This window comes from Dermacentor albipictus, chromosome 1 (genome assembly GCF_038994185.2).
Source record: "Dermacentor albipictus isolate Rhodes 1998 colony chromosome 1, USDA_Dalb.pri_finalv2, whole genome shotgun sequence".
In the NCBI taxonomy this organism is placed as follows: domain Eukaryota; kingdom Metazoa; phylum Arthropoda; class Arachnida; order Ixodida; family Ixodidae; genus Dermacentor; species Dermacentor albipictus.
Window position 1 is genome coordinate 498,811,773 of NC_091821.1, and position 14,676 is coordinate 498,826,448.

Consider the following 14,676-nt stretch of genomic DNA (forward strand, 5'->3'; position numbering starts at 1 on the left):
CAAAAAAAGTCAAATATCGAATGTTAGAAAATTTAACGCAAAGTTCAATGCCTGCAAATTTTGTGCAAAAGAATGCGATGCATCATATGCTTAGTACTTTACTAGCACTGCATAGCAAGAATGTTGCATGCTTCAGTAACTGAGGCACCTAGGAATCCTGAAGTAAGTAATGTCTACTCTTAATAAAGGGCTCACATCAGCACTGATTAGTTTATCAGTAGGCCAAGCCTGATTGCATCTCACTTCATATACGAGGGTCGGGAAACTATTTCTTTAGCAACGAGGTGATAGCAGCACTGGCCTTGATGAAAAGGCAGTGGTGATCGCTAGGTCCGCGAGTGGTAGCCACGTACCAAACAGGGCGATGAACTGCAGAAGGAGCAGAGATCGATTCATGAGCGACTGCATAGCTGCCGCTCTCCCGTGCCCACTCTAGGCACCATCACATTGCTCATAGACGCTGACACATTCGGTACTGAGTTATCCAAAATCTCGCGAAAGTGATCGACCAAGAATGCGACTCCACTGGGCAAAGCTTTGTACGGAACATTGTTGCTTGTAGATGCCGACGCATCCCCTGCTGAGTTACAGGAAATCTCGCAAAAATGATCATATCCCCGAAAGTTACTGGCGACGCGTGGGGTCACTTTGTGATGTCGCCAATATGGTTCTATACCTCTAGTGAAGCTCACTAAAGTAAGCTAGTGGACAGTATAGTCTTGTTTTGCAACACATTGCAGTGCAGAGTTCAACTGTATTATTAGAATAGAAATTTATTTCGAGTATGAGTGGCTCAGTGAAAATGAGCAATGTCATATCATCATCAAATGTAACGATGAATGCAGAGCAGGAAGTGTCTGTGTTCCTGGCTGACCCAGTGTTCTGGTATAGTTGCCATGGTGACTTATCGGTTATGGCGTTGCGCTGCTACGAGATCACGGGATCAAATGCTGGCTGCAGCAACTGCATTTCGGCCAGTGCGAAATGCAAAAACACATGAGTACTGTGCATTGGGTGCACAATAAAGATCCCCAGATGGTCAAAATTTTCTGAGTCCCCAACCGCGACGGGCCTCGTCGTGGTCTAGTAAAACCTCAGAAAAGTGTTCTGGCATGGGAACATTGGACTTTTCTCACATTTAGAGAAAAGTTTGTTCAGGAATTTGTTTGCTCACAAAAGTATATGCTGTACCAGCCGTCTCTCTCTCTTTTCTTTTGCACTTTTTCCAGATCACCTGCACAATTCCTAGTGGCTCTTAACACCCTTGAATATCAAAACGTCTTTTTCAGAGCCTTGAAAACGCTAAAATCTGATGTGGGGCTTAAAAGTACTTGAATTTTATTTTCTGCTAAGCTTAAAGGATATTCTTCAACGTCTGGCCACAGAGTAGGTGCAGTCCTGCCAGCAGGGGTACTATGCTGGGCATTGGCTGTGTTCCAATACTCGCCATAGACGGGTAAGTAGACGGCTAAGCCGACTGTGGCCATCTTAACTCTCATTCCAATTCAAATGAAGACGTCAAAGTAGACAGCTTCGCGAAGACAGCATCGAAGTCAAAAATGATGCAGGCTACTTTCCTGTCCACACAAGATGGCGGCTGAGCAGGACGCTTGGAAAGCCGACAGGAAGGTTGTCTGCGCAAAAGAAAATGTAGACGTGCTATCCTATGCTCTTAGTGTAAGCTACATCGTGTTTTTCATAGGTTTGCAGGCACAAAGACTTAAAATATAGAAATAATGTGTGCTTTTCTCAACTTGTTCTTATGGCCGAGAGGGGGCGTCACATCATAGAAGCGCCTTCCATATGTCTTCCAGACGGCTAGAAATGCATTAATTACGTGGCATCGAAGCTGTCTCGGCTGTCTCCTTAGTTGTCTGCGTAGACTCTCTGATGCTGGCCAGAATTGGAACACACCCATTGTACCATCTTGTTAATGTACCATCTTGTTAACTCGGATTGGCCCAGAGGGCTGCCACAGCCTCCCTGTCTGGCTCAAGGTGCCAGGCACAGCCAAATCTGACTATGGGAGGAATTCTATACAGCCCGGCTCTGTGGTGCTTAGCGATTGTTGCACTGCCGACTGCAAATCGGCGGCACGGTGAGCAGTGTTCACCCAGTCTGGCTTGTATGGAGCGTGGGATGACAAATACGCAGTGGCACATCGTGCAGGATTTTCTACCATGTAAAATTTGTCGCGAAAGTTCGCTCCATGTAGGTTAACCTTAACTCGTTCAAAATTTTTTCTGTGGAGCTAGTGGTAATTTCTCACGGATGCTTTAATAGTCAAGCATGTCAATTTTCTATGTCTGAAAAATCAATTGGCAACTGTATGTGTTGCTCGTATTGTGATGTCTCTTGATGGATGGTGGTTATCTCGACGGTACAGGTGGCATTCTTGTTTTTGTGTGGGTCATCACGAATGTGGACCAAATGACTGGACTTCGTACTTACTATATTTGGCTCCATGCAGTACCTGGTATGGGTCGAGTGTCAGCTGAAACCATGGAGGAAATGAAGCCACTCCTGCAGCTAGTCTTCTACTGCATCGACAAAGTGCGCCGCTTCAAGCTCAGCAAAGAGGTCAGTCATTGCTCCTTGAATCCTCGTTATGTAGTAGGTCTTAACATGCCACACTACTTTTGAGGTAGTATTGCATAAAAATTCATGGTGGGTGGAGTACAAATCTGCCTACCTCTTCTTTGATTTGCTAGCATTCAAAAACTGGGGGAATTTAGCACTTTAGAGCAGTTCCATCTTGTTGTGATGTTATGAGGAATGTAGCACTGCTCCTAAGGTTTTGTTTTGTCGCAACACTACCAACATCTAATGCACTCATGTCGCCCAAACTATGATGCAGAAACTGTGAGTTTAGATTCCCTGTAGCAGTGTTTTGCAGTATATTCACCACGTAGCATACGTTTCTTTAAAATTTTAAGCAGCAGGCAACGTGAGGCTGATACTAAAGCTTTAGCTTGGAGCCAAATCCGATGCTGCTTATTCAACGACCGATTTTTCGGACCCTCTAGGGAATGTAAAAATGTCTGAAAATTCAGGCAGTCCGAAAAAAGGAATGCATGCAAAAAAATTAACCTTTTTTTCTCAGATCTAGAGGTAAAGGGCCAAGTACCAGGCTTCTGAAACCCTGCCAAAGCATCAGTGAAGGGGCTATAAAAAGAGGCGTTCAAAAACTCTGTATGCAGCTGACTGCCGGTTTATTGTGTATATGTGCATCGTCAGGCAGCCGGTGTTATTGCTGCGGTTATTGCTGCTTAGAAATGCCGAACTCTTTGCTCACCTCAGCCTGCGATCGGCCGCTCACGACTTGCTTAATAACGGCGGCTTTCTTCTCCATCGTTAACTGACGGTACTGCTTTCTGCGCTTCGATACCATCGGCGATTATGACGAAGACGGAGTGGGGGCCATCGAAAGCAAGTGAAATCCTCAAGTTGCGAACAGTGAAGTTCGCTGCAGAGTGTCAAAGCACCTAGGCCTAGCGTCGCAGAGCACACTTGACACAGCAGCGCAACCACACACCACGCTAGCCAAAACGTGGCCTGCGCAAACAAATGAAATGGCGCCGCTCTGGAAACTCCACCAGAGGTGGAAGTGCGGCGATGAACATAGCCAGCGTGGCCAGACAAAATCAGTGTGTAACGGCTAGATTCGGCTAGTTGTGGTTCAAAGCGGTGATATGCTTCGGCTGCAAGTCGATTTTCTTCACAAGGGTGCTACGTGAGGAGCCAAAGGACCTTCAGTCGCGTCAAAAAGTCCGGAAAATTGGACGGCGGAAGGTTCGAGCGTCCGAAACTTCAGATGTCCTTATACATTGATTCTATGGGGCTCGTGGCGGTGCTGCGAAGACGTCCGAAATATCAGGCATGTCCGAAAATTCAGTCGTTGACTGTAGATGTAAAATGCAGAAATGGCTTTATGAGACAGCCTCTGGACCGATTTGAATGAAACTTGTTGCATTTTATAGAGAATATTAAGTTCTAGTGGCAGCTGGAAATGGAACATTGATTTAGGGCCTCTATCTTTTTTTTTTAATTGCTGAAAATCAGTAACTTCAAAAAACAAATAGAAGCACGAAGTTCACAATTTTGCAACTGTGGACCAAAAGCAGATATGGCTGTTGTGTAAGTTTCATCCGTTAAAGCACCTAAAGCACACAAATTTGATAGGTCAATTTATATTTTAATTGTATTATGGGGTTTTACGTGCTAAAACCACTTTCTGATTATGAGGCACGCCGTAATGGAGGACTCCGGAAATTTCGACCACCTGGGGTTCTTTAACGTGCACCTAAATCTAAGCACACGGGTGTTTTCGCATTTCGCCCCCCGTTGAAATGCAGCCGCCGTGGCCGGGATTTGATCTCGCGACCTCGTGCTCAGCAGCCCAACACCATAGCCACTGAGCAACCATGGCAGGTAATTTATATTTTACATGAATTCGTTATAAGGTTTACGAGGGTTTTGCAAAAGTCCTATTAACAGTTTAGTGACCTATTCAAGAGTCACTTATACACAGTACATGAATTTTGTAGGCTTTAGGTGTATTATTATATGCAGTTTACAGAATTGTGATGTCGTTTTTCATTGCTGAGTTACAGAGTTGTAGACATGATAGTTTAATTTTTGGAATGTTTAATGTTTGTAACTTTTTGTAATTAATATTTTTAAAAAATATTGCCACATGAAATAAAATATCCGCCTCTAACAGTCACTAGATTTTACCTTTTTCATTTATATGCAAAAAACCTAATCGAATATGGAGCACTCGTTGCTGAAAAAAAAAAAAAAAGATTTCTTTGTTCCCATTTACTTCGGTAGGAGCCCCCGAGCTAAAGCTTCCTCCTGAGCCATTCTCCCTGTTCAAATGATTCCTTGCGTAGTGTTCGAAACGAAGCCTTTCATGGCTCTTCCACCCATTTTGCATGGGCCGCTTTCTGGCCAAGCAAAATGGGCCGATCGCAAATAGTCCAATCAAAGATAGAGACTTGGAGGCCACTCTTCTTGCCAATGTACGATGTCTGTGCTCGCAAGTATTTTAATGTGGTTTGTGAGGTGGGTTCTAAGCTAGGCTAGTCAATGTACATTCGTTATGGCAAAACAGCGCAGACCACATAGCTTGTGAAACAGACAACACAGCTCATTGTGTTGTCTGTTTCACCCCTGCCATCATCTGCACTGTTTTGCCTGACGATTGTAATGTGGGCCAATCCTGGTGGCAGTGCAACCACATAGCATCCGCACGCCTCATAGCATTCGCCAATAGGGCTAACCATTAACCTCCTGTAACAGGATAACAGGTTTGACCAGTGCACACCGTATACAAGACAATGTAGACACAAGACAAGCTTTCTTCCTTTGTCCCATCTTAGGTGTGTATGTACATGTTAAACCTACAAGTATAAACCAACTAGCTAAACAGCACATTATAATAAACAGCATCTCTCAGCAGATCTGCCAGAAAGCCATCACTTCAAGTGACAGTCATCCTTTGATGGGTTCTTCCCGATTTCCTGTTTTCGCGTGATGGTCGAGTGATTCGTCGGGACGTTCACCAAGCGGCTGTGTTGCGTCTGTGCAGGCCAAGCAGAAGAGTGACCGCAACCGTCTCAAGGTGGAGGAGGAGTTCCTGAAAACGACGCACGCCCAGCGGCAGGAGGCAGCCCAGCTCAAGCGCGAGGAGCGTCGCCGGGTTGAGAAGGAGCGCATCATGAATGAGGAGGACCCAGACAAGCAGCGCAAGTGGGAGGCAAGTCTGCAAATACGTTTTGCTACAGTTTATGAGGAAACGGAATATAACAAAATAATGGATATAATGAAGGAAGTGAGGTTCCCTTTGAAATCCTCATAGAGATTCATAGTGCGCTACATGCAATAATTGATATGCTGTGAAGTCTCATTAATTTGATGCTCATTAATTTGACCCTCAGTAATTCAGCAGATCGGATAATTATGTGCAATAATAGGGAGGTGTTTTTCCTGCTATTGGCCAATTCAGCTGCCCATGGCCTCCAAAATCAGGCAGTGTGGGCCACAATATTTTAGAAGTCGTAACTGGTGAGTTCGGTATCGCTACAGGGCATCGTGCATCAACGCATTTTATCTTCCGTATAGTTCTGTATACAAACACTGTCTAACTGGTCACAGACGCATATGCTGTAGCTTAAAAGAGGCATCGTATAAGCGCTTTGCAAGTGTAGAGCAAGGGCGCTTCCAAGGCCGCCTATTTTACACGCGGTTCAGAACCATATTGTTCTGGCGGCCTGTCTCGCCACTCTGAGGATTTGCCCTTTGAGCGAAAGTCTGCCAATACACCCTTCTCACATCCTATGCCTCAGCCTTGGGCAGCGCTTCAGTGTCAGTTCCGTCTCGTTTGGAAAGACTTCTCCAATGCCTGAGGCAGGCAGACGAGACTGTGAGCTGTTTGGTTTACCACCGTCCATACGCAACTAGTGAATTCCCGGTAAACGCTGAAAGTTTTTTTCTTTTTCTCATTTTCTTTTTCGCACTACTTTTAAGTGCTGTTCAAGTTCGCCGAAAATATATTCTGCATCTAGCCGCGTTTATGGCTCCATAAGTACAGGAGAGTCCAAAACCACGATGTTGGAACCATTTTTATTTATTTAGTTCCTCAGTGGTCTCTTGCTTAGACATTACATGAGGAAGTGGGGGGTTAATGGCAAACAAAGATACTACAAGTTACAATGGGATATTTTCGATGAGCCGCTTGAATGCAAGTGGGTCAATGATAGTGGCAACTTTGGTGGGCAGGCCATTCCAGTCTCGTGTTGTGTGCAGAAAAAATGATTGCTGAAAAGTCACTGTATGGGCTTGTGGGGGATACACTGTGTTAGAGTGACTGGTGCAATCAATGTGATGTGCTCTTTTAATGTACGGGTTGTCAAAAGGCAAAGAATGGAAAAATTTATGAGAAATGTTAAGATGAGCTATTCTACGGCGTGTGAGGCTAGAGAGGGTAAGTTTATTTGGACTTTTAGTGCTGAGTTGCTTGAATTGTACGAATAAGTTGACAGGATAAATTGTGTAGTGCGGTTCTGAACCAACTCGAGGGTGTTAATAAGGTTATTGTGGTGGGGGTTAAAAATAACATCATCATACTCAAGCTTGGGCCGCACAAAAGTTAGAAAAGCAAGTTGTTTAATGGCAGGAGGAGCGAGGAATAGGTTACAGCATTGATAACCTAGAGTACGATTAGCATAATTTATCTTGTGGTTAACATGACAGGTCCAAGTTAAGTCACGCGAGATATACACACCAAGATATTTGAATGAATCAGTTGTGGCAGTCTGCATGTTACTGATGCTATAATTAAGGATATCATAATTACAGCGATGATGAATAGACATTAACACGGTTTTAGCTACATTTAATGACATGAGCCAAGTGTTACAGCAGTTTTATATGCGCGACAGGTCATTTTGTAATTCGAAATGATCGGTGGGGTTAGTAACTGCTAGGTAAACCACACAATCATCTGCGAAGAGTTGGATATGAGAAGAAATATTACAAGGCAGGTCACTGATGTACATTAAGAAATTGAAGGGACCAAGTATAGTACCTTGAGGTACACCTGAAAGCACGGTTGTTAAGGTTGAAGAGTGTGAGTTAGCGTATACGTGCTGCTGATGGTTAGTTAAAAACCATCAAATCCAGCTTAGAACACAAGGATGAATGTTAAGACGGGATAACTTCATTAAGAGACGACCATGAGGGACCTTATCGATCGCTTTTTCGAAATCTAAAGATATTGCGTCAGTCGGGATGTTACGATCTAGGCTTACCATTGAGAAATACTATGTCATGCCACCTGCCGTGGTCAGCAAAACTCATGTATCGTGGATAACTCAAGCATGTTTTCAGGCCTGTAGGATGGTCTGGGTTGGGATTGTCCGATATAAGGTGGCCTGATAGCCCGCAGGGTTATCTGACTGAGCTAGCTTGGATGCTAGGTTGCCACAGTCAGAAGTGCGAAACCTTGAGTTTTTTTGTTGTTCTTTTTCCCAAAAGTGGGAAACTTGAACTTACCTCCCCCAGTACACTACACCTCCAGGCTTGGAGTTGCACCTTACACCGGCAAAAACGTTGAGAGCAAGTGGGGCTGTAGTAATCCAGGTACAACCAAATTAGGAAGATTCACAAAGCTTCAACAAGACACTCCCTCACCAGAGCAGGAATTGGCCTCCCTGGTACAATATTTGGCCACTCCCTTCCAAATGACTCATTCAATTACCTAATGGCCCTCAGTCCCCAGCAGCTGCAGAGCACCTGATCAAGGTGGCGGTCAGACCTGTAACACAGCTAAGGGTGCTAAGAATCTCTGAACCCGGACAGGCCACCAGTGGAAACTTACCCTTGCAACGTTTAACACCTGAACCCTCTCGAGTCAAGCTAGTCTAGCAGGGCTCTTTGAGGATCTATCAGGCATTGTTTCGGATATCATTGGCCTTAGTGGGGTTAGAACTGGTGAGGCTTATACAGTGCTGACAAATGGCCACGTCCTCTGCTATAAACGACTACCAGATAAGAAGCAGTTCAGAGTAGGAATCCTAATCCATAAGGACATAGCGGGCCACATTGACAAATTCTACAGCTATAATGAGAGGGAAGCAGTAGTTGTAATGAAGTTGAATAGGAGGAATGAAATAAAGGTAATACAAACCTACGCTCCAACCTCCAGTCACGATGATGAAGAAATAGAACAGGTTTATGAAGATGTTGAATTAGCGATACGAAAAGTGCAAACTCAGTATAGTATCTTTACAAGCCAACTTATCAGCTTCCGAAGATAACCCCACGAATGCACGGACAATAAGAGGCCTTGTGATGCGCCAATGAATGCCGGTTGTGGTCCAAAGACCAAGTCAAAGCCCAGAGTTGCCGAAACTCAACAAAATATATTCTTCAAATAAGATAGTTACATAAACACATGCACACTTTGGCTGGGCATATCATATTGCAGTTCAGATGAGTATTAACAAAACTCTGGAAAATAATTAACGACAAGCACTAAGAGTTCAACACGTTCAGTACAGAATGAACAGGAACATAAGTGTCCATTCGTATTCCCCCATGCTGGTCTTGAGCCAGACGTCCTTGACGTGTCTTGAGGAAAATCTCGATGAAAGGACTTCTTGCAGAACTGCATACACCTGCGGAACTTGTCGGCTAGCTTGTTGGGGAATCCCCTTCTTCTGCAGACAGTCGGTCTACGTGTCACATCTCTTCACTGGCGCGGTCTGATCTCCAGATTCCAGCACGGCGCTTATATCGCCACTGCCAGTGTTTCTCTAACTTTCTGATGGAGTCGTGCTCCCATCTAATAATAAATATCAATAATGATATTATAATGATATAATAATGATACAAATATCAATAATGATATATTTAAATGGATTGAAGCATATTTAACAGGTTGGAGGCAAGTTGTATGCATCAGTGGTTGTGTGTTAGATTCTTTGGAGGTATTTTGTAGGGTACCAGAGGGTTTGGTGCTGGGCCCATAATTGCTTTAGCTTTATATTAATGATGTGGTTACAGTTGTGCAGCTGCCAGTGATGTTGAAGCTTTTTGCTGATGACTGCTTACTTTATGCCCCAGTTACCTGTGAAAATGATCAGGTAAAAATTAACCAGTGTCTCGAAAGTCTTCATACTTGTTGTCAAGAATGGGACATGGAAATTAATTATGCTAAAACCACCTTTGCACACTTTACCCGAAAGAAAAAGGTTTTCTTCCAGTATCATATTGGAAATGTAATTTTGACAAATGTCTAGTTTCGGATATCTTGGTGTATTGATTGCTGATGACCTGAACAGGCGCAGCCAGATTTAAAATTTGTGCTCTGCATCGTACAAAAAATCTGTGCTTTCTTTGAGTAAAGCTACAAAATGCAACCGAAGACATCAAGCTAATGGTGTACAGAAGTTTTATTCGGCCAGTTCTAGAATACTCTGCCGTAGTTTGGAGTCCCCATCAAAAAGGTCTAAGGGCTAAACTAGAGAGAATTCAGACTCTGAGTCTGATTTCTATGTTCTAAGTACAAAAATAAAACCGACTCAGTTACCAAAATGCTAAGTTCGTGTAATTTGTAATTATTAGAAATTAGACATAGGAGCAGAATAAAATTATATTTCAGGTTCTCCAGGGTCATGTGAAGATTGATAAAAGCAGATACATATGAGCATCTGGTAGACTTAGCAAGAGAATAAATCACTGTGCAACTATTCGACGTTATGCCGCCTGCACAAACGTCTTTCGTTATTTGTTTCTTCCTGTCATCGAGAAATGGAATAGGCTACCTGCACATATTGCTGAATGCACTGATGTAAAAGCATTTGAAACTTTTCTTGATAGTTTGTTCCTTGAGATTCATTCAATGTTCTCTTGATGTTCTGCATTCCTTGTCAATCATTCCATGCCACTTGTTGTTCGATGATTTTGATATTTTTGGGTGATGTTTCATAGATATTTGTTACTTGGAAGTTCCTTCCATATCAGTTTAGTATTTGTGATCTATTTCCTCCCTGTAACGACACTCAAATGAGGGTTAACAGTATGTTTAAATAAATAAACAAATAAATAGCATGAACAAAGCCTGGGAATCTTCTAGACATTTCTCATATTTCTGTCTGTGACCACAGAAACATCTTCGAGGAGAGTGGTGACTCATCTGTCAGCACACGCTTGGGTTGCCCTTGTCTTTCTCGCTCCACTCGCTGGGTGTCGAGGTCTGGGAGGTTTTCCGGTGCACACTCTCTCTCTCTCTCTCTCTCTCTCTCCTTTGTGTACCTTGTAGACGTGTCAAGTCTCTGTTGATGGCGTCGGTTGTCTGTGGCTTATACGCACTCTCCCTCTGTCAAAGCTGTTGCGGGTCCGTTGCTGGCTTGGGTGATTCGCAGCATGCGCTTTGATTATGCATACTTTTGTGACAGTATGCAAATTGCAATACAGTTGAACCTTGTTATAACAAAATCAAATCCGACACGAAAATGCGTTGTTATATCTGATATTTGTTATAAGCACAAATCTCTGACTTGACTTCGTTATATCCAATTATTTGTTACATCATGTTCGTTATACGGAAGTTCGACTCTAGTTATCTCATAAAAAGCGTCGCAAATCAAGAACTGCTCTGCAAAATGCACAGAGTGTGACTTCCATCGCCACACTACTTGCACAGCGTTGCCTGCCATGCATGAAAGAAAGTAGAAAGCAAACCAGTAACACGGCCAGGAATTTCTTTAGAGGTGTTGGCACGAACTTGACGGGGAGGTGGTGATGGGGGACAGGTGGGTGGTTGTCGCATTTTGTTCGATGCCAGGTATGCTGGTGCACAGAAATTTCAGAGTAGACACGTGCCTGTAGCCCCCTGGCTACGCCCCCTACAGTGAATGTACTGCACCATTGCATTCCGTCAGCCTTTCAGACAGCTATTCTACTACAGTAAAACCTTGTTATAACAAAGTTGAAGGGGAAGCCAAGATTTCTTCAATATCTCAATTATTGCATCTATTGCAATATGAATCCTTGTTGGGATTTCAGTGGGAGCTTCGCTTACTTTGTTATATCGGAATGTGCACATTGTTTATCATTTGTTTATCCTTTTTCAAGGGACCACTTTCCATCTGCTAACAACTGTTAAATTTGTGACACGGTGCAAGATGCACCTGCATGCATCCGAACATTATTGAAAGTCGTCACTGATTTTCTCTGTTGCCTATGTTGTTGCCAAACTTTGTGTAATCAGATTGCGTGCATGACACTAATAGTTTTTGTACATTCTAGAACGCTTGCAAGCACCAGAAGTTACGCTAGAATCTTCGTCAAGACATGCATAAACAGCCTAAGCACTTGACCCACAGATAAGATTTCAACGATCGATGCATATGCTCTTTGCCCGAGTGTAACTTGTTCTTGTGGGCACCGGTTCGTCCAGTAAAGCATTTTGTTACTTGCCATTGTGCCACAGTCTAATTCTTCACTGTCATGACAACTTGACAATATCCATTATACCTATATATCCTGTTTCATTATAATAAGGTCTGACTACGGTTGTTCCATATTCAACTGGTCACACGCAGAGAATTGCGCAAATGAGTTTGGCTGTGGCTGCAGTTTCACCAGTACTCATAGCAGCAACTCTTTTTTCAGGAGCGGGAGCACCGACGAGAGCTCAAGCGTCGTACACCCAAGATGAAACAGCTCAAGGTGAAGACGCTCTGAACTGCTGTGTGTGCCTGTGTTGGTTGTGTGTTTGTGTGTGCTTCCAAAGGCTGCTGCATCAGGCCAAGGAATGCCTGAGGCAGCGAAGCATCTCTTGCCACTGTTGTTGTGAACAGGCTGGCATGATCCTTCAAGTGGTCAAACAGAAGAGTGGACAACACACGGGATGGTGCAGTGCAAGGAAGGCTGTGTTCTGGCAAATTAATATATGCGAACACGTGCGGCGAGCGGCGCTTTGAAAGAACCTCAAAGCAGCAATGTACATGAAATACTTATGGCAATCATGCCAGCCTTAAAGATGCCAAAACGACATGACCCCCTCCCTTCCCCAACACTGGCACAAAAAGCCTTGGCACAAATCATAGCAGTGAATGCACGGACATTACAGGCATGCTCCTTTCAGTTGGTTTTGCTGTACAATTTTTGCTGTCGTTCTAATGTTTCTTCAAGTAGCACAACAATGTGATTCAATGAACATACAACACAATTGTAGCACAGTTTATGTTGATCTCACTTTGTCACACTGATACAGCACAGGTGTTGATATTGTATTGATAATTGCTAGAGATGTGATGTAGTCATTGAACGGACTGCAGTGTACCCATGCAACTGGCATAGACATGCACTTACCATTGTTTGGCCAACCTTAGCCACTTGTTTTCTTTTTTCATACCTGCTCCATGTCACCATAAGTGTCTGTATCCTTTCTGCAGTGAGTGACACAGAGATTTGCTGTAGCATCTGTGAAAAGCAGATGTTTAGCTCCTGTGACATGGTCACCTGGTAAAGGTTTTACCTGTGCCTGTCTCTTTGATCATAGTGTATTACAAGCAGTTGACAAAACTAGAACTTCCGAATGTCTACAGGGATGGACGCAACACACCATGTGTTGTGTTGATGTGCGATGCCTTGCTTCTTAGTGTTCCGTAGATAGGTATGTCTTCCAGATACCATTGTCAAATCACTAATGGGGTAAATAAATTGCCTGGTCTTCACTCTTGCTTCACGTGTCATGCTTGTCAGGTTGGACTCTGAAAGGGACTGTACTTGGTGGAGAATCACACTTTCTCTCTTTCGTTGTGAAATTTCATAAAGTGGGCACACACACAGATGGAATAAAACCAGTTAATGGGATCATGCTTCACTTTTCTGTGTGTGTGCTCTTCTTTCCTTTTCACAAGTGTGAAATTTCACAATTGCTCTTGTATGCCTGTGACACGCTTTGGCCAGTAGCAGTTATGCAAACAGGTATGCCCTCTCAGTGGCTGCTCAAACTGCAGACTAAATATACGGTGCAGCACGATGCAAGATTGTTGACATTTGCTTACAGATCAAGAGAACAGGACTTCTTGTCTGACCAGACCCACGCTTTTTAAGAGTCATAATGGGAACAGTGCGAACAAGGTGACGACGGAGTGAAAGGACACAGGATGTCACTCCGTCGTCGTCTTGTTCGCACTGTTCTCATTATGAATATATATACCAACTCGCGCAACTTCCCACTTTAAGAGTGCTGCTTCTTGGGCAAGTTAGAATTGCATACTGTGGCAGCGTGCACTGTTAAGGTGCTTATTTACTCTGTCCCAGTCTTAAATGTGCACCCTGCCACAGCATATTCTTTAGATAGCACCATGAAATACAAAACAATGCGTGCACATAGACTTTAAATAACGCAGGTTTAAAATTTACACTTTGCTAGTCCCTTTATTGAAATTCTTCATTTTCATGATGCTCACAATATTGTCTCATCAGCTACAGTATTGCTTGCTGCGACGTCTGAAATACATGTGAAATACGTCTTGTGCTCAAAACCATATGCAAATTGCCAAGTTAATGTATTTTGTACAGGCTTTCTGCAGGGGCCATGAATGCAATCCCCAGCAGTGATGGTGTTGTACCATGTTTTCTTAATCTTTGCATGTGGTGGGAGTGAAACTAAGGGTCAGGAGTGGTTTGATGACCAGCAGCACAATAATAACCATACATGGAATGAGAGGGTGGATGGACACAGCAAACCAAGTTTCAAGCATTTAACTGCTGTCACACTAGAAGTTCAAGTCTATCTGGTTGAACCACTAGAAATCCTTCTTATGGTTTGCATGCAAGTCTCAGCAATTTTCCACTGCAGTTTTAGGACTGAATTTTTCAGCATCTGTTTCTTGTAGGGATATGCAAATATTCGAACTTTGAATATTTTTCAAATAGAGCTTGCGATTCAATTCGTACCAGACATTTACTATTCAATGTATTCAAAGTTCCATAAAGTAAATATAATGGTTTCATTCACTGAATATCAAATCGCAGCACTCTTACATGACACGCCCAAACCCAATTCTCCACGCGAACTTCGACCTATCGGAAAAGTTAATGGCCGCCACTGCACACTGACACTACTTCAGACAAGGTAGCTCGTTCAGTGCA

General features: G+C 43.4%; 1 protein-coding gene across 3 annotated transcripts in view; it reads left to right on the forward strand.

Annotated features, from left to right (window-relative positions):
* The window catches only part of LOC135920357 (PAT complex subunit CCDC47), a 71,340-nt gene extending 58,090 nt beyond the window's left edge, over positions 1-13,250 (forward strand). For all 3 annotated transcript variants that reach the window (XM_065454606.1, XM_065454607.1, XM_065454608.1), the window contains exons 10-12: positions 2,471-2,580; positions 5,594-5,761; positions 12,184-13,250. In XM_065454606.1, coding sequence (XP_065310678.1) covers positions 2,471-2,580; positions 5,594-5,761; positions 12,184-12,255 — 350 coding nt within the window. In that variant the 3' untranslated portion in view covers positions 12,256-13,250. The remainder of the gene's footprint in view (positions 1-2,470; positions 2,581-5,593; positions 5,762-12,183) is intronic.
* Positions 13,251-14,676: the final 1,426 nt, after the last annotated feature.